The sequence below is a fragment of the Ursus arctos genome, chromosome X (assembly GCF_023065955.2).
Source record: "Ursus arctos isolate Adak ecotype North America chromosome X, UrsArc2.0, whole genome shotgun sequence".
NCBI lineage: Eukaryota > Metazoa > Chordata > Mammalia > Carnivora > Ursidae > Ursus > Ursus arctos.
This window is the reverse complement of record NC_079873.1, coordinates 85,293,526-85,314,743: the sequence shown is the minus strand read 5'-3', so window position 1 is coordinate 85,314,743 and position 21,218 is coordinate 85,293,526. Positions and strand designations below refer to the sequence as shown.

Here is a 21,218-nt window from a genome sequence, read left to right as displayed (position 1 = left end):
TCCCTCTCTCTGCCCACCACGGCTGCAATCAGAAGAACTGAGTGTCTGATGAGTTTCTGTAATAGATGGTGATTACTTGCAGGAGAGTGACTCTCTGTTCCTTCCTTTTCTCTGTGTTTTGATTGTTTAAGTTTCTTTTTTTCCCAGAAAGAAAGACGTGCAAAGAACCCAACCACCCCAAAACAAAGGATTCTTTGAACTCCTCCTTTCTCTCGACTCTGAACCAGATTGCCTTGCCTTTCTATAAAGCTCTCCAGTGCTTTGTAAAACTAATGATGATAATGATAATAATGAGCTCTTATACTTTCATGGTGCTTCATGCTTTTCAGAGCACTTTCACATATATTATCTCATTTGATTTTCAAAACAACTCTAAAAAGCGGGTAACGCAGGAACCATTATCCTGCTAGACAGATGAGGACACGGGGGCAGGAAGAGGTTAAATTATTTATCTAAGGTCATCTGGCTAATTAATGACAGAATCTGCACTACACCCCAGGTCTCTGGACTGAGAGTCCAGTTCTCTTTCTACTAGAGTGTGTAGCATGGTTATTTTTACAGGTGTGCCTGCTTTAAGACAATTCACCACACATATGAAACGGATAAGTTAGGGAGTGATGCTTTACTTTGCCAAAAGATTCATGTGCTCTACCCAAGAATTCACTACAGGGCTCTTTTAATTTTCTCTGCAGGGCAGCAGCTCCCACAGTGATAAGGGACATATTTGTTGGCAGACAATTAGAAACACATTAATTGTTTGTTTACAAACCAGTGGAATCACTGAGACAAACGGACTGTGTTGCTGGTGCTTAAAGCTACAGTGACATCGCAGACTTGCTTACAGCAACTTGACAAAGCATTTTGATTCAGTGGTTGTTTTCCCCACTCTGGCACGGCTTTAATACATTCCGCAGGGTGACCATTAAGGCGTTGTGGAAAAAGCGAAGCCAAACTGTAGCTGTCAGTGTCCCCAAGACAAAACGGAACAAAACAACCACGCAGACTAAATCCAAGGTATCCTTCAGGTCCTCGAGTTGCCTGGTCGGCTCAGCTGAGATGGCCTACCTGGCTGTGCGGGTAGACATCAAAAACTTCTGTGTGTCTAGTAATTGATTCGTAGGAAATAATTACATTTGCTGCAAATTAATGGGCATGTTTGAAGAGAATCGGGTTTAAACTGTGTCTGTGTAATGCTCAGACAAGAGACCAATTCAGTAAAAGAAAAAAAAAAACTCAGTCAGCCCACTTGTTTGGAATCATGTAGACAAAGCAACCAACTGATTGAATTTTTCCACTTTTCAACCTGTTGCTTTGGCAACGCATAGATGCTACTTCGCAAGACAAGTGGTCTTGTGGGCAGAAATCTGGGCCTGCCGCCAGGGTCCAAGGATTGGAGCCCCAGCTCTGCCTCGGGCTAGGGGAATCTCACAATTTGCTTAATTTTGTTTTGTTTCTTTAATGTGTTTTTGTGTCTATAAAATGGAGATACATGCTTCTTGGCATGGGTATTATTAGAATATATACTGTGGCATATGAGAAAGGGTGGTAAGTTCTTTACAAGTATTACAAGGTGCTGTTTTGAATGTTCTCTTGATAAGGGATCACCATTTTATTAGTCTGCCTTACTGTCCCCGTGCAGCACCCTCACCCTTCCCCTTTGGTGCCTCTTCAATAGTATCTTCATTTTTCTCTTTTGGTCTCTGTAACTCTGCAAGTCGTGAGAACTGGGGTTGCTATTTCTCTTTGCTGTGGGTACTAAGGTAAAGATCTATGTGTGGTTAGTCCCCCCACATTATCTTGTATATTTTAAAACTTCTATCATGGGGCAAATTTATCCTGGGTTTGCAAAATACCCAGCCCCCATGTGACCCTCTGATTTTACACTTGTTTCAGGCATCGTATAAATAAAATCCAGTTGATTAAAGGACCCAACAGAATTCTACTGACTTTGGAGGATGTGACGTTTATCAATCCCCACTTTGGCAGTAAGGTAAGGAGCACCCCCTTCTCTTGCTTCACTGTCTAATATGGTATCCACAAGCCACAAATGACTACTGAGCACTTAACATGTAGCAAGTCTGGGGGCACCTGGGTGGCTCAGTCAGTTAAGCGTCTGACTCTTGATGTCGGCTCAGGTCATGATCTCAGTGTGGTGAGGTTGAGCCCCGTGTTGGGCTCTGCACTCAGTGTGGAGTCTGCTTGAGGTTCTCTCTCTCCCTCCCTCTCTGCCCCTCCCCCTACTCACACTCTCTCGGTCCCTGTCTCTCTCTCTCACATAAATAAATAAGTAAATAAATAAATCTTTTTAAAGAAAAACGTGGTGAGTCTGAATTGAGATGTGCTGTAAGAGTAAAATACACCCTGGATTTAGAATACTTAGTACAAAAACATGTAAAATGTCTCATTAAACTAAAAAAACATATTAATTACATGTCAAAATGATAATGCTTTGGATGTAGTGGGTTAAATAAAGCATATCATTAAAATTAATCTCACCTGCTTTTTACATTTTTGAACGTGACTACTAGAAAGCTTAAAATATATGTGTGGCTCAGGTTACAGTTCTAGTGGATAGTGCTGTCTTAGAACAGTTTTGTGAAAGTGATACAGTGCCCTTTGACCAATAAGGTAGCTTTGACTTCGTATAGCCCTTCTTTAGTATATCTGAACTCCACATTTGATTGCTGATTCCTCAAGGGCAGAGGTACAGTTTCTCTTAATGTTAGCCCATAGCCCCTGACCTCGTGCAGATAGTGTAATAGGTGCTCATAAAAGTTTGGTGAATGAATCAATCTGTGAAAAATCGGTTGAATGTCCCTGGGTGTTCTGTTCTGATGATGATTATGTTACAACTGGTGCTCTTCACTGAATGCCTGTCCTGGCCCTGGGCTAGGCTTTGTGAGAGATGGCACAGAGTCCCTGCCTTCAAAGAGATTATAGGTAAAGTCAGACAGGCTAATTATACCACACAAGAGAGCTGATAGCTGCCATATTGCATAAAAGACACTAGAAATATGGTAAATGTCAGAGGAGACTTATCAGTGGAAGAAACTTTTTTTAGAGACCCAGCACTAAAGCTGGGTCTTAAACAAGGATGGATAGGATTTGTCTAGGTCACAGGTCACAAACTGGTAACCACTTTTGTTTGACATTTATAGTTATAAAAAATAGTAGCCAGAATTTTGAAATCGGGACATTGCACATAAAAACTTGGATATCTAGGCATTTTTAATTTTTTTTATTTCCTTATTTTTTAAAAAAGATTTTATTTATTTATTTGACACACACACGCAGAGAGAGAGAGAGAGAGAGAGAGAGAAAGCACACAAGCAGGGGGAGCAGCAGGAAGAGGAAGAGGGAGAGGGAGAAGCAGGCTCCCCACCGAGCAGGGAGCCTGATGTGGGGCTTGATCCCCAGGACCCTCAGATCATGACCTGAGCCAAAGGCAGACACTTAACCTACTGAGCCACCCAGACGCCCCTCTGGGTGTTTTTTTAAAGGTTGGAATATCTGTCAGCCTTGGGTATCATCGTGGCAACTGGTCGGGACTTAGTAGTAGTTGCCCTTTTCAGAAGAAGCATGCACTCTGCAGTTTGACTCAGTTCCTATTACTCTCTACTGTTTTATATTCAGCCTATGTCACCAATTTATATTTACCTTCCTGACCCCTATAGGCAGAGAAAACAGCATAAACAAAAGCTTGGAAAAAAGAAAGTGTGGGGAAGAGTTTTGTCAACTGTAGCAGTAATGGGAGAGGATGCCCCTTTGTGCCCAGTTTATGTGGCCAACATAAAGACATTCATTTTTGCAAGTTCTAATACAGTGGTAGCAGGATGTAAGGAGAGAATGCAAGCACATCATATTTGTCCTCCATAAGCTACTTGTAGCTACTTTTGCTAAACCAGTGTACCAGATCTGAGAATTAACGATCTTTGTGACCAAACTGATCATTTGCCTAAATGTGGTACTGAAAGGTACACTTGAACTAGTTGGCTGGGTGGCGATGGGTTTACATGGCAATACTCTGTGCAGCTGGAATCAGATGAAATGTTCAGCTGTTTAGTTTAATTCTCAATGACAACCCTGACTCTTATTTGTTTAAATCATCAATTTTTTTTGTAAGGTTGATATCATATTCCTGGAAATGTACTGCTGAATGCCAAAATTATCACTGTGGCTGAAAGCTACATTCCACCCTCATGCCATAAAAACGTATTGATGTTAGTCTCTAGTTGTGAAACCACCAGAGGACCCTGGGACTCACTCTGGGTGGTAGAATTTGTCTGGATTTGCCATACCCCATATGCCTTGTATGAAATTTCCCATCTTAATCAAAAGGGGCAGATACTGATCTGAAGCAACCCCAAGAGATAACCCGATACTAAGAAAACAAGTATTTAATTCTATGGCAACGTATTTTATCCAGAAATGGGTAATCAGTAATAAAAGCAGATGATTAGAAGTCGTTGTTCAAATGTAGTAATGTTTACTAAAATTTTGGTCAAGAGCAATAAACCTGTTTTTTAAAATCCTACTTCTGTGGTGGTATCCATGTCAAAATGACAGTTCATGACGATTGTCTCGATATTTTGGCTCTCAAGTGTCAAAACAACAAACACAGATCAATTTCGGGCTGAATTAACCCTCTCTTGCACAGGCTTTGCAATAGTGCGGTCAAGTGTGCCTAAGCCCCACCTGTGCCTGCTCTCTCTCCTACTGAGACACAAAATGTGTTTGGGTTTCATACAGGATCTCAGAAAATCACCAAAAATAACAGAATAGTGCTACCTTCAGATGAACAAAGTACCTAAGTTTTTAAAATCTTGTTCATGATAATAGATCCTTTCTTTCACTTGTGCATACATTTTGACATAATGAGAGTTAAAAAAAAACCCCAATAATCACTTTTCACTGCATGAGTGAGAAAAATGAAGAGCAACAGGGATTGATAGCCTCATAGGGAATGTTTCTTTTATTTTTTACTATTTTGGCCCTGGTGGAAAAGGATGGCATTATTCTAGAACATAGCTCTTGGCCTCCAGATCCCTTTTGGCATTTGGCTTGTATCAGAGTTTCTGATGGGAAAAGGTAGGGGAAGCATACATTTTCCTTAATTGTTATGTAGTCACAAACTTGCAGCTGGCTGTGTCTAATCAGTCAAGAAGCCAAGCCAAGAATTCCATCCAAATGGAATGTCTGAAAGTGTAAACTCTTGGTGAATATAAAATTAATTCAGTCTAGAAAAATTGGCAGGTCAGTAGAAGCCAGGTCAGGAAAGGAAGTTTTTAGAAGAAAGTAAAGCTGAAGCCCAAATGTATGTGGATTTTGGCAGATTCTCTTGCTCTCTCCTGTGCCCCTTCCCGGAGAGGTCTATGTCTCAACATACAGATCTAGGTGCTCCTGCTGAGATACGAAAATAAAGAATGAAAGAGAAGTAGATTCCTCCCTGGCCTCGCTCTGTTGAGGAGAGTTCAGGTTTATGCAAGGGTTATGTGAGGAGTCAAGTTTTACATCGTGTCTGAATCGCGAGCTGTTGGGATTTCAACACATTAAGAGCTGGGTATAGTTTACTAGTGCCTTGGAACTTCATGATAGTCTTGTCTTGGTAGAATGAACTTAACTCGGGGCTAAATCAACTAGAGGTCTTCAGTTTATCAAGGACCGTTAAGAGCAGAGTATGTGAAAGTACTTAAGATTCATTTTTACTGGCAAGCAAGAGTGAAACAGAGTATGGTGTGTTCGAAAAAACACAAGACCGGGAATTATAACATCCACATTCCTCTTCCAGTCCCTATATCCCTCACTAGGTTTCTATTTGCTCTTTATAAAATGGGGGTGTTAGAGTTGAGGAGGGTGGGGCCTAGCCTAGACAATACCAAATGTAATTGCTGGCTCTGAATTGCTGTTAATTCCAAGAAAGGCACATTTGGAGACGTGGAGAAGAATATGAGGAACCTGTTGATTTATGATTTCTTCACATGAAATAAGTCTGCTGGTTTAGTTGAAGATAAAGCTGGTCGATTTTAAAGGTTACCACAGATAACTCTTCCTCTTGTCATTTAATGGTGCACTTCCTGGTCCTCTCCTACCAGACTTATGTGTACAAGTTAACCAATCAAGGAACAAGGAACTTGACCCATTCAAGCATCATACTCATAAGTCATGGGCAGACGATCTACTCACTCTTTACTGTCTTATTGCTTTCTGGGATACCTTCTGCCATTAATCTTGCCTGCACAAAGAAGGCTGCCATTCAAGATAGTATAACAAAAGGAGCCAGGCCTGAGAGCCAGAAGGGTGGGATTATGTGCTAGTTCTGCTACTGATTTTTTTCCAAATTTTAGATGTTTATGTTCTTATTTTTGTCTATAGAGTGAGGATCCTGGATTAAATTATGACTGGTGTTCTTTTCTGCCCCCCCCCAATTTCTGATTCTTTTTTCCCCAAAGATTTTTTGTTTATTCATTTGAGAGAGAGAGAGAGTGTGTGCCTGTGAGAGAGAGCACAAGTGTGGGGAGGGGGGCAGGGGCAGAGGGAGAAGGAGAAGCAGAATCACCACTGAGCAGAGAGCCTGAGGTGGGGCTTGATCCCAGGACCCTGGTATCATGACCTGAGCCAAAGGCAGATGCTTCACTGACTGAGACACCTAGGCATCCCCCAAATCCGAGATCTAATCCTTTCTAGGAGATGGAGGGACCTGTGAACATTTACCTTTCTTTTGCGGTATATGGTGGTGAAGCATGATAGCAACCCTAGCCTAAAAAAAGTTGTGCGGGGGGATAGGCAAAATTAATCTCATGTTTAAAGTTCAACTCATATAGTTACTCTCTGAGGAAAAAAAAAGAAAAAGAAAAGCCAAATAAGCATAGTATCTATACCATAGTTCAATGCTTTGTCTTAAATCATGAGAGTTTTGTTTATAACCTTTTTTCCCTAATCCTTTCACAGAGAGGAAGTCGTGCCAGTGTAAGCTTCCAGATCACCTCAGAAGTCCAAAGTGGGAGGTCCCCAAGGCTCTCCTTTTCCTCAGGGAGTCTAACTCCAGCTACCTATGAAAACTCCAACATAGCAATTTATGAGGTAGGCTATCCAACAGCTATCTCATCTGCTGCCTTCTTGGGTTTTAAAATGAGACAGTGATTTAGGACTTAGTCTTGGGTTTTTTTGGAAACCTTTTGGAAAGCCTTTCCAGTTTTTTGTTTGTTATCCACTCTTAGACTTGTTTGGCTGACCTTTTGGACCATGATTTTCCTCAGCAACTAATCTCCTTCCTTATAATTTCATTGATCTTTCAAATCCATCTATTTGTTGTGCTTGTGGAAAAAAAAGTTGGTGGATCCATACACTTAACCATGTCACTCATTCTAGAAGAGATGGGTATAATAACAGAAGAAATGACTTCTTGAGCCACCTGTTTGTGATGGAATGTCTAGAAACATGTTTGTGTAGAGTTTTGGACAAACCCTTCCCTTCAAATCCTAGTTGTTCTTCTTATACCTGTTATCCTCTGATATTACTGAAATCTTTTAAAAAGTATTTCTTTTTTTTTCCTCAGCCTGTTGCCTTTTGGAGTAACAGGTGACCTTCGCTGTGTAAAATAGATTTTTTTAAAAAAAAATTTCAGTTAAGTTTCTGTCTTACAAGCTTTAAGAGGCCACCCCTGACCCCTTGCTCTAAGATACTGGAATTTGGCAACCAGAATAAAACTTGCAACAGTTGGAGAGATGAACTGTTTTTTCTCAGCAGGAAAGAGTTAAGCAGGGGGTAAGAGGGAAACTAGTCCCTCCTAAGTGACGCCTTCCCAGTGTGGTTTCCTTGTTTTGTTTGAAGATACTCCCAAAAGCAGCAAACACTCTCAACTTCAATAATAACTACAAAGAAAGTCCAAAACAGGACAGAATGAGGTTTTAGATTGTCCAACGTATTGAATTTTCCAAGTGAGTGCTCTCCTCCATTGGCCAAATAATTGACAGACGCCTAAAATGCCAAGATTGGCATGGTATATATTTGCTTAGTGTACCTGAGTGTCTGACTTAAATTTGTAGCAGGAAACCTCTGTATCTCTCTTTGAAGCTCATTTAATCAAAGAGGAGATTTGCTTCAAATGTAAACTTGTGGTATTGGGGAATTGACCGCTCTACTCTCTCAAAGACCAAAACCAAGATAATTACATAGCTTTTAAATGTCAAATGCAGTGGGCAGATGGCTTTAGGAATGCACTGACACCTCTAAGATTCTGAAATAAATCTCAGGCACCTAAGGCGGTCTCTTGGTTTTTCATCTGTAAAATGAGGGGTTGAACTAAGTTCTTAATCTTGGCTACTCATTGGAATCTCCATGGGAAACTGAAAGTCATACCTGCGCCTAGCCTCCACTGCTAATAACTCTGATTCGGTTGGTGTAGGGTGGGCTCAGGCATTGGAATTTTTTTCAAGTTTCCCTATGTGTGTAGCTAGGGCTGGGGGTGGCTGGACTAAGAGATTTCGAAGGCCTCTTCTGGCTCAGATATGCTATGACTCTCTGATTCTGTGGAAGAATTTATGTGTCGAATTGTGGTATGTTTTATTTGGTGGAGACGAGGTTATAGTGTAGAATTGAGGAGGGGAAAAAATAAACATCTCTATGTAACTGGCCTTTAAGAATCTGTCAGATATTTTCTCATCTTGGAAGGAGGCAGAAAGTTGAATTAGTTCCCATAATGACCATTGTTCAGTCAGATCATGAGTATTTTTGAACTGTGTAGGCCAAAGGGGGCCTTTATCTGCACAAAAGGAGGGTGTTAGTGAGAATAATACCACACCATGAAGTCAAGATTAGGCTGATGGCAGGGTGCAAAGGAAGATAGCTAAAGCTGGAAAACTGCCTGGCTGGGGCTGAAGAGGACTCTGGGAAGGAGCGTAAGTTAACTGTATCAACAGATCAAACAAAGAGGTTCAGTGTGCCTTCTGAAACGGTCCTCTATTGGAGAGCGTTTTAAAGAAGATTCGTTATCTAGTTCCTGTTTAAAATAAATCAGACTTTCGTAAGAATTGTTATTGGAAGATCTGCAAGTTCCATGTGCCTGGAGTAGCAGACGGCTAAGAGCAAACAACAGGCTTCCCTAGGATGTGCCATAACATTGGCCGACACTGATACAGATACACAGAGATGCCTCACCTTATGCCCTTATTTCATAGATCCTCTTTGAGAGAGGAGAGAAAAGCCAGATGAGCAGACCGCTGGGGAGAGAGAACTGGGAATAGCAGATGTGGTGGGAACATGTCACCATCTGCTCTAATAGCCACAGTCTGGGGGAGAAGGGTGAGGTGGGAAGTAATGCAACCCTGATACGCTCAGCGAGAACCCACTGAACTTACCCTCCCTCTTCATCTCTGACTCCTTCTGCCTCTCAACCTTTCCCTACGTTTTCCTCCTTGTCTCCTTTCTCTTCCCCCCTCCCTGCACACCTTCCCCATTCATCTTCCTTTCCCAGAGCGTTTTTTCTTCTATTTTCCCACCTTCTTCTATATCTCACATAGCTCTGTCTCTACCCTCCTTCTCCTTTCCACCAACCACCTCTCTCATCACAGAATTGCCCAGCTCTGTCCTTTAGAAAACTGGGGCTCAGGCCAACGAAGTGGTTGCTCTAAGGCTATCCCTGAATTTGAGGCACAGCCAGGTCCAGGACCTAGTTCTCTTGACTCTTAGTTAATGCTCCATGGCCTTAGTGCAAAACTGATGGACTTTAAATTACTTCTAAAAACTTTGGCAGATAGAGTTTGATGTTTCTTCCTCTTAATTAAAAAGTGAATGATGAATGAAGTATTTTTATCATTCTCTCTTAAAAGAAAAAACAAAACAAATAATGCATGTGTGGTGAAGATAAAACCTGCCCGTTTCCTTCCTTTTTCTCATTATTCATGAAGTAGGACACACACAGACTCAGTAAAAATTTGCTTATAAAGTTTGGGAGAATTATTTAAATCTTTAAATAAATACACACAAATCCCCCAAACCAAAGAAAGCCATGAGAGAAAAGAACAATAAAGTGGAAAGTGGAAGACATTGGTTCGGTTACTACCTAGCCTTCTGACCTTGGGCAAGTCACTTCATCTCTTCAGACTTCAGTTTCCTTATCAAAATATGAAGGGATTAGAACAGGGATACCCAAGACCCTTTCCAGCTCTCAAATTTGGTGATCTGGCTGGAAAAAAAAATCGGCTTAATTACCTCTAAAAGTTAATAAACCAGAGAGAAGGCTAACCCCTGTCTGTAATAAGGCTGACTCCAGGAAGAAAGTATCATGTACTGGCAAAAGGCAGAGTCAGCGCTGCCAGTACTGATGTTCAGGTTGTGCACTGCACAAGGGTGCCGTATTTAAGAGGGTGCTATTCACATTATAGACATATACTAACTTATATGAGAGTGGTGCAGGAGTAGGCAAGGAGGTCCTGACCTCCCAGCCTAGTTCGGGAATGAGGCAGTGGGGGGCTACTTCTCATATCTGCATTTATACTAGCACACTCGACTATGAACATACATAGTCACTGGTAGAAATATGTGCACCTGATTATATGCTACCTTGACTATTCCCCAGAAGTTTTTTGAGGTTACTCCTTTCTCCTGCCCAATATTCTTGGAGGTCCAATTTTAGCTTCTCTCCTCCATCTCTATAGCCTGACTCCAAACCTGACAAAGAGGCTCCACCTGGCAGGCAGGGCTCGATGGTATACAGAGCAGCCATGCTGCCAGTGGGATGTGTTCCCTGGTATCTGGAGGATGTATGAGGAAATGAGAGTGTGGCACGCGGATGTAGGTATACAGCCAGGGCTGTTGCCCAACATCGCATGGCTGCCACCAGCTGTAAAATAATATTCTCACATGTATATTTATTTATTTATTTTTCCTTGAGGGAAAGCACCCTTTCTAAATTAGCACAAACGTGCCATAACAGCTAGTAGTGACCACGGGCCGGGTAATATGGTTGCGAAGGTGCTGGAAAGACTTTATTGCCCACCAGTATACCCCACACATTTGCTGATTTTGTGAATTCCTAGCTGGAATTTTTTTTTCTTTTGGCTTCAACCTTGGCTTTGATTCCTCTAAAGGACCATGTCGCCTGCAGGCTAAAACTTCCGAGCTCCTGCCTGGCCCTCATGACTTCTAGCATTAAGGAAGTAAGTGTGGGGTGGAGCCAGAGACTCAGCCTTTCTAACCGGTTTCCAGGTGACCGTGAGGCTGCTAGCTTCTCTGGGGGCACGCTCAGACAATTTCTGAGCAAGAGACCTGGAAGGCTGCCTTTCGTGCTTGACCATTCTGCTGCAGGCAGGCAGATCCTGGACTAACCTTGCTGGACTCTGTGGGCACTGAGCCTGGCTGGCACAGTTCTGTTCAACTGCCGAAAGCCTCTGAGAGCCATTCCCTAGTTAAAGGGTTTCAAGCTCCTTGGCTCGAAGAGGCCCTCTAACCCAAAGTGCGGGCATGTAGCTCAGATGCCCGCAGCTCCCGTTATTAGCCTTTGCCTCTGGCAGGTCTCCAGATGCAGGGCCACAGCTGGATATATTCCTTAATAAGAGAGTGGTTACACTCTCTTATTCTTGGAATTTGACTGCACGGAGCTCTCTGCTTTATTATCTCTACTTGATGACAAATTGGTGCAGCCTGAAATGGGATCTCCAGGCTATAGGTAATAGATGTGAAAGCACTTTGAAGGGTAAAGAGTGCTGTGCAAATTCAAGGCATTATTATTAGCAGGGAGAAAAAGGAGTCTATATTTGTATTGCTTTTTTTAAAAAAATTCAGGTCGAACAGAAACTAAATAAGGCTTGTTGACTGATGAATCCTTGAGGCTATGCATGGAGAAGAAAATTATCAGGCGCTGATGTTAAAGTGAAGACAATAAAATAATTGTTGTTTTTGACTTGACAGCAGCCTTAGAAATAGCTGCTTTGTACTTAAAAAGTCAGAAACAGACTTCTGAAAGAGTCTAGATTACTCGTATTACTACAGTAGTACATTTGTGCATCCAAATAAGAAATGTTTAATCTACATTGAAGCCAATTGGTTTATGATTGAAGCATAAGAGGCCCCCAAAATGGCCTGTCCCACAAGAGAAAAATGGAACAAGGTAAATGCAGAAAACATTGGCTGCATTACATCTCCTGCCTTATATCTCCCACCACGGATGCCTCAAGGCAGTAAGAATTGCAACCACCAACCATCGTCATTAATTGCGAGGAACCTGGTGCTACATCACTTAGCTACGAATAAGTGAAATGACCTAGCACTTTCTGCAGTTAGTGAAGGGAGTCATTGCAGAGAGTGGTATTATTCCTTTTCTGGGGTCTTCATACCTGCAATGGTTTCCCTGTCTTTAGTTAATTGGAATTTATACCTTTTACTTCTCTTCATGACCTCATTTTTAAAGATTTGATCTATCTATCTATCTATCTATCTATCTATCTATCTATCTATCTATCATTTATTGGGACAGAGAGAGAGAAAGTGAGGGGGGGGGAGGATCAGAGGGAGAGAGAGTATCTCAAGCAGACTCCCCGCTGAGCATGGAGCCTGATGCAGGGCTCAATCTCACTACCTGAGATCACGACCTGAAGCAAAATTAAGAGTCTGATGCTTAGCCGACTGAGCCACCCTGGCATCCCTGCATGACTTCATTTTTAGCTCAAATACAGAATGTCCATGTGGTGGAGGGTGATGGAGGAAGAACAAAGCCTGTTTGAGTTCATGGTCTGATTATAAACCCTTCCTGTGGAAGGGACATTGCTCTAAAGCTGTTGGCAACTAAGTTTCATCACTCCTCTCTGCCTTTTCTTTCTAGGGTGATTGGGTGTGGCTGAAAAAGTTCCCCTCTGGAGGTTTTGGAGACATTAAGTCCATCAAATCGAGTGCAAGTGATATGTTTGAAATAGTATGAGAAACCCTCCTTTATGTACATTCCCACTAAAACCAATCCTTTCTCCAAAGTAACTAATACCAGCTGTTATGAAGACCCCTTAACAAGTCAGTGTGGGGAAACTGCAGGGTTGCTACTGGCTTCATATGACCATGTGACACTATGGCAGAAGTATGGGCTCTGAAGTCAAAGAGACATGAAGGATTCAATTTCTAGCTCTACCCACTTAAGAGCTATTTTAACTTGGGCAAGTCACCTAAACCCCCTGAGCCTTACTTTCCTTATTTGTAAAGGAAGTATATTATAGTCTACTTCCCAGGGTTGGCATGAGGATTAAAAGAGATAATACACATAAAGCATCTTGCACATTTCCTGATATACAGCTGCTTTGTAAAATGGTAGCTATTAGGATTATTATTAAGTATATGTCCCATAATCATTCAAAATCTCCAGTTGCCACACCTAGAAAAGTCATCTTGTAATTACTACTTGCAAAAACAAATTGGTGATTGCCCGAGTCCCACCAATTATGTTGAAAGAGTCCTTGGATGGTTTGTTTAAAGAAGTAGTGTGTAGATGAGGCAGGGATAAGGATGATTCCTCCCAAACCATTTAAAATCTTGGCTCCTCCTTGAGCTTTGAGTCCATAAAAAATTCACAGAGACTGTCTCTGGTTCCTCCAGACTCATGAGAGTGGGAGTTTTAGAAAGTAATAATAGATTCCTTCACATCTGTGAAGCAAGCAAGTTCAAATCAATCCAACAGGTATGAATCAGACACCTGCTACATCCCGAGCACTGTACAAGTGAGAAAACAAAGGAAAGGAGGAAATGGGAGATATGTGGCTCGCTGTGGACAGGATGTATCCCTGGGATCCGATGAGATGCTATGATTTGGTATTTCTCTTACATGTGGTTTTGATGCTTGGAGTGGACAGTAAAATAATGAGAGATGAATCCAGAAGGGGGACCAACGTCAGAGCTAGAATAGGCAATCCCACACTGGTTTGATGATCCAGGATGCTAAACAGAGAGAGATAACTTCAAAGTCGGGAGCCAAACAGGGTCAAACTTAGGGGAGCTGATTAACTAGAAGTATGGAAATAAGAAGATAGGTATTGACCTAAGGTAGAATGTGTCCATGATTTTGGCGTTATTTTTGATTTTGATATGATCTAAAACTTACAGAGATGCTGCAAGAATAATTCAAGGAATTTCTGTATACCCTACCCAGATTAAGCAATTGTTCACATTTTGCCTAAATACTTTTCATTCTCTATAAGCTTATGTATATTGTTTTTTCTGAACCATTTCAGAATAAGGTGTAGACATCCCACCCTTTTACCTCTAAATACATCAGTGTGTATTTCCTAAAAAAGGCATTCTTATATAGAACTACAGTATAATTATCAAAATTAGAAAATTGAACATTGATACAATGCTGTATAACTATGGTCCATATTTTAATTTTATCAATGGTCAAAATACAGGGTAGCTAATTTTCCCCAGGCCAGTTCCCAATCCACGATCATGTACTATGGTTAGTTGTCATGTCTCCTTAGTGCCTTTCATCTGGAACAGTTTCTCAGCCTTTCTTTGTTTTTTCTTCACTTAGATATTTTTTTGAAGAATTCAGGTCAGTGATTTGGTAGATGGTGCCTCAATTTGGGTTTATTCCACGGTCCTCATGGTTAGATTTAGGTTATGCATCTTTAGCCAGAACACTGCAGAAACAATGTGTTGTCCTTTTCAGTGCTTTTTATCAGGAGGCCCACAATATCAGTTGTCCCAATTGTGATGTTAATTTTGATTACTTGGTTTAGGTAGTTTCAAAATCTACTAAATTTCTCCAGTATTGTTGCTGTCTTTTTCCCGTTGTAATTAGCACATAATCTGTAAACAGATACTTCAAGTCTGGGTAAGTATCTTTTTCATCAAACTTTTGCTCACTAATTCTAGCACCCATTGATTTTCTTTTTTTCTTCTTTTAAACGTTTTTAAAATTTTAATTCAATTAATTAACATATAATGTCTTATATTGGTTTCAGAGGTACCCATTGATTTTCTAACTCCAGTGTTCTGTGCTTATTGGTTGGCATTGTATTGTAAGAAAGAGTCTTACCTTTTCTACCATTTATTTATTTATTCATATATTTATATTAGTGTACATGTATGGATTTTAATCTTATTCAAATCTCTCTCTCTCTATCATCTATCTAAAACCATGAATTCATATTAATAGTTCCAATTATAATTGAATGCCACAGAGTTCATTTTGTTTTTTCCCCTTTTCATATTGTGACTCTGTTCTTTAACAGTGAGAAAACTGGTTCCCATTATTCTCACGATATCTTTTTACGTGTCCCCTTATTGACTCATGTGGCCATGTCAGGTGCAGATGGCAACTCAACTCTAGGGAGAAGGCCAGAGTTTTCCAGAATTTACCATGTGAAAGGCCCCAATTCCTTTCTAGTGCTTTTATGAAGCATGAGATGGAACTGACTGTGCCATCACTGTGTGTCCAACACTGTCTTGACCACTTATGTGCCTTCAAGGTCTTAAAATGTTGGGACGGGATACCAGGAGCCAGACTGGAAAAGAGATCTTGGTGAGCCAGCTATAGAAAAGAGCCCTGCACAATGAGATGGATGTTCTTGGAGGCAAACAGCTGGAGTCAGAAGGCCAAAGGACTGATGACTTTCAATATCCCTTTAGGACCTTAATTTCTGCAAAAGTGTGTGTAGAAAAATCAGGCTGTATCTCCCAGGCTCATGTTCTTCACCACCATCAACAACTGATTGGCATATCCCCTGTGCCACCTAATACCTTGGCTACTTAGTTCTTTGCCATATAATCTTTAATCATCTTTTCTTCCATCCCACTTTGGCCATTCACTGCTATCATTATACCTTGGGCTTTGTCATCATCTATAATTGCTGCTGAAAATACTTTACCTCTAAAATCGTAGATTCAGACATCGTACTCTTTGACTGTATCCTCCTTTTCTTTACCTGTGCCTGTATTTTACATCAGGTCTTCCTGTCTACTGACCTCTGCTTTCTTCCAACCCACAAACCCTTCTTTTGTCTTCTTTTGTGTCCATCTTAGATTCCATAATCCATTATATGAACACATTCTTATTTCTGACTTTTTGGTCAAACACATCTACAGAATCCAAATTCTGGGTGATCCTAACTCTTGACTTTCTCTGTGCCTGTGGTTGCCAGGGATTAGGGAGAGGGAGGTATGAATAAGTGGAGCACAGAGGATTTTTTAGGGCATTGAAACTATTCTTCATGTTACTATTATGGTAGATACATGTCATTATACATTTGTCAAAACCCATAGAACATACAACACCAAGAATGAGCCCTAATGTAAACTATAGACTGTGGTTGATAATGATGTATCAGTGTGTCTGTCAGTTATGACAAATGTACCACTCTGGTTCAGGATGTTGATACTAGGGGAGGCCATATGTGTAGTTTGGGCAGTGGGCCAATACTCAAATAGCAAATTATTGTAACAGAAACTCATGCAACAAGGTATATTATTTTCACTATAAATTCATGTTTCTCTTCTTAAAATGTCCTTTACCACTGTCCTTTAAGTCCATTATATTTTATTGGTTAGTTCACTTTCTACAACTCATACTTCAAAGATTCTCCATGCTCCTTCAATCTCCAGTGTTCTTCTTTTCCTCTATTTTGACTATTACCATCCTGCTCCAAACCACCATCAACTTCCACCAGAGCTATTGCAATTGTCTGTCTGTCTATCTATCTATCTATCTATCTATCTATCTATCATCTATCTATCTATCATCGACAAGTAATTTAAAAAAAAACCATTTTAGGTTCACAACGAAACTGAATAGGAAGTGCAGAGTTCCCATATGTCCACTGCCCAAACTGCACGCATGGTTTCCCCCACTATCAGCATCCTGAACCAGATTGGTGCATGTGTCATAACTTATGGATATGCATTGATACATCATTATCGCCCAAAGTCCATAGTTTACATTAGGGCTCATTCTTGGTGTTGTAAATTCTATGGGTTTTGACAAATGTATAATGACATGTATCTACCATAATAGTAACATGAGGAATAGTTTTAATGCCCTAAAAATCCTCTGTGCTCCTCTTATTCATATCTCCCTCTCCCTAATCCCTGGAAACCACTGGTAATTGTCCTTTAACTACTCTTTCCACATCTACTTTTATCACTCTCAAATCTTTTCTCCACTTTGCAAAGTGGAATCTGATCTTGTCAGTTTTCTACTTAAATCTCTTTTCAAAATAGAATCTGATCTTGTCAATTTTCTACTTAAATCTCTTTAAATAGATTCTTATTGCTCTTTTCTTTGTGTGGAGATTTTAAATTACAGGTTCGATTTTGGGAATAGATAGTGGACTATTCAAACTGTTTATTTCCTTTTTACCACTTTTGGTAAGTTATGGCTTAAAAGAAAATTGTCCATTTCATATATGCTGTGAAACTGTCACAAAGATGTACCTCATATGCTCATGCAATCTTCTAAGTAGCCTTAGGATCTATAGTGATGCCCCCTTTTCATTCTTGATATTGATAATTTGTGTTTTTTCTTTCTTGATCAGTTTTGCTAGAGGACTATCAATTTTTAAAATATTTTCCAAAGATCAACTTTTGGTTTTTTTATTTTTCTCTAGTGTAAGTGTGCTTTCTATTTCATTGATTTATATTCTTATTATTTCCTTCATTCTACTTTCTGTAGTTTTTTAAAAGATTTTTTTATTTATTCACTTGAGAAAGAGAGAGCAAGCGAGAGCATTAGCAGGGGGGAGAGGGAGAGGCAGACTCCCCACTGAGCAGGGTGCCCCACACATCGGACTCCATCCCAGGGCCCTGGGATCATGACCTGAGCTGAAGGCAGCCACTTAACTTATTGAGCCACCAGGCACCCCCACTTTCTATGTTTTTAATTTGTTGCTCTTTCTAATTTTGTAAACTGGAAACCTTCCTTATTTTCTAATATAGTCACTTAAAGCTAAAAATTTTCTTCTAAATACTGCTTCAGCTACATCTTGGAAGTCTTTCTTTTCTTTTCTTTTTAAAAACTTACTTTGGAAAATCGCAAAAGTATACAAAAGAAGCAGAATAATATAACCAAACTCCATATGCCCGTCACCCAGCTTCAAAAATTATCAACATTCTACCATTATTATTTCATCTCTAACTGGGTTATTATTGCTATTGTTATTATTTTGCAGTTCTCTATTTTTGAGGTACAATTATACACACTGAAATGCCCATATTATAGATCTATAATTTTGATAAAGGCATATGCCCATACAGTGTACACGGTTATCATGATATGGAATAGGGATCAGCAAACTATGGCCTGTTTTTCACAGCGTGGGAGCTAAAAATGTTTTTTCATTTTTAAATGACTGTAAAAACAACAACAAAAAAGGAAAACAAAGATTATGGAACAGAAACAGTATATGATCTTCAAAGCCTAAAATATTTATTGTATGTACCTTTACAGGAAAAGATTGCTGACCCCTGATATGAAACATTTCATTCTCTCCAGAAAGTTCCTTTGTGTTCTTCAGTAAATTTGTGCCCCTCCCACAAAGAGGGAACCACTGTTCTAGGGTTTTTCCTATCTTACATTAATTTTGCTTCTTCTATAACCTAATAGAAGTGGTATCATACAGCATCCCAACTGATATTAATCCATGTTATTGTGTGTGTATAAATAGCTTTTTCTTTTCATTGACGAGTGGTATTCAATCGTATGAATACAGCACAATCTAATTATGTATTTTCCCATTGGTGGGCATTTGGGCTGATTCCAATTTTGTCTAATATGAATAAAGCTGCTAGGAATACACTTTTTATAAGTCTTTCTCTTTTTTTTTACAAGTCTTTTTATGGACACATATTTTAATTTCTCTTGGTTAAACAACTAGGAGTGGAATTTCTATGTTAAAGTACAGTGTACGTTTAAGTTTATAAGACTCTATCAAACCTTTCCCATTTTAATTTCCTGCACGCAAGTTATGAGAGTTCCCTTTGCTCTACATCATCAGCAATATTTGATACTGTCAGTCTTTATAGTTTTAGCGAATGTAGTGGGTTTATAGGGCTATCTTATTGGTTTTAAAAATAATTTTTTTAAAAGATTTTATTTATTTATTTGACAGAGAGACAGCCAACGAGAGAGGGAACACAAGCAGGGGGAGTGGGAGAGGAAGAAGCAGGCCTCCAGTGGAGGAGCCTGATGCAGGGCTCGATCCCAGAACACTGGGATCACGCCCTGAGCCGAAGGCAGACCCTTAATGACTGAGCCACCCAGGCGCCCCTAAAAATATTTTTTTTTATTAAGTAATCTCTATGCTCAAGGTGGGGCTTGAACTCATGACGACCCTGAGATCAAGAGTTACATGCTCTACCAACTGAGCCAGCCAGGTACCCCCTCGTTGGTTTTAAAAAATTTTTATTTTTTATTTTTTTTATTTTTAGAGAGAGAGCGCACCAGCAGGGGTGGTGATGGAGGGGCAGAGGAAGAAGGAGAGAGAGAATCCCAAGCAGGGTCCACACTCAGGGCAGAACCCAACATAGGGCTGGATCTCCTGACCCTGAGATCATGATCTGAACTGAAATCAAGAGTTGGACACTTACTTAACCAACTGAGCCACCCAGGCACCCCTTTTATCTTTATTTTTAATTATGATAAAAACATAACAAAATTTACCATTTCTAAGTATACAATTCACTAGTGTTAAGTATATTTACATTATTTTGCAACACATTGTCACAACTCTTTCATATTGCAAAACTGAAATTCTGTAACCATTAAATACCTCCCCTTACCCATGCCCCTCCAACTCCTTGTAACCACCATTCTGTTTTCTGTTTCTGTGAATTTGACTACTTTAGCTATCTCATATGAGTGGAATCATACAGCCTTTGTCTTTTTTGTGACTGGCTTATTTCACGTAGTATCATTGTGTTTTTAAAATAGATTTTTTATTCAGGATTAATTAGATGTTCTAGTCAATGAATTTTGACAATTGCCTACATCTCTGTAACCACTCCCCAAAACAAAATATAGAATGTGTCCATCATCCTAGAAATTCCCTATTTCCCTTCTAAGTCATTGCCCCTAGCCCAGAGGCAACTTGCTGTTCTGATTTCTATCATCATAAATTAGTCTTTTTCTGTTCTTAGATTTCATATAAACAAAATAATGCAATATATACTCCTATGTGCCTGGCTTTTCTCTTTCAACATAGTACTTTTTAAGATCAATTCATGTTTTTGAATGTAACAGAAGTTCCTTTTTTTAAATTGCTGAGTATTATTTCATTTTATGAATATATCACAATTTGTTTATCATTCTGCTGATGAACATTTGGCTAGTTTCTACTTTTTTGGTGTAATGAATAAGGCAACTATAACCTTTTTTAGTTGTGAAAAAACACAAAATTAGCATTTTAACTTTTTTTTTTAAACAAAGAATCAACCTTAATTTCAGGTGTAGAATTTAGTGATTCATCACTTACATACAACACCCAGTGCTCATCACAAGTGCCCTCCTTAACTATTTTAAAATATACAGTTCAGTCCTGTTAAGTATAATCACATTGTTGTAAACAGATCTCCAGAACTTTTTTTATCTTGCAAATCTGAAACTCTGTATCCATTAAGCAATAACTCTCTTTTCTCCCTCCCTTCAAGTCCTCCTAACACCATTCTACTTTCTGTTTCTATGAATGGGACTACTCTAGGCACCTCATATAACTGGAGTAATACAGCATTGGTGTTTTTGGCTTATTTTTGGCTTATTGACTGCTTATTTCATGTAGCATAATGTCTTCAAGGTTCATCCTTGTGGTAATGTGTAACTGGATTTCCTTCCTTCTTAGGGCTGATTAATATTCCATTGTATGCTATTCACTCATTTCTTGAAGGACATTTTGATTACTTTCTCTTCTTGGCTATTGTGAATAGTGCCCCTATGAATATGAGTTTGCAAATATCTCTCTGAGACTCTGTTTTCAGTTCATTTGTATATACCCAGAAGTGGGATTACTGTATCATATGGTAGCTCTATTGTTAATTTTTTGAGGAATCTCCATACAATTTTCCACAGTGGTTGTACCATTTAATTACAATCCTAACAAAGTATGCAAGACTTTTAATTTCTCCATATCTTTGCTAGCACCTGTTATTTTCAGGTTTTTCAAAAAGATGTTTATAGTAGCCACCCTAGTGGGTATGACATGATATCTCACTGTGGTTTTGATTTGTACTTCTCTGATGATTAGTGATGTTGAGTA

The 21,218-nt window shown here is 39.7% G+C and overlaps 1 protein-coding gene across 1 annotated transcript in view; it reads left to right on the top strand.

The window, feature by feature from the left end:
* GUCY2F (guanylate cyclase 2F, retinal) overlaps nucleotides 1-21,218 on the top strand; it is a 94,408-nt gene that overhangs the window by 27,650 nt on the left and 45,540 nt on the right. The window contains 3 exon segments of the mRNA XM_026478767.2: nucleotides 1,894-1,990; nucleotides 6,949-7,080; nucleotides 12,818-12,907. Coding sequence (XP_026334552.2) covers nucleotides 1,894-1,990; nucleotides 6,949-7,080; nucleotides 12,818-12,907 — 319 coding nt within the window.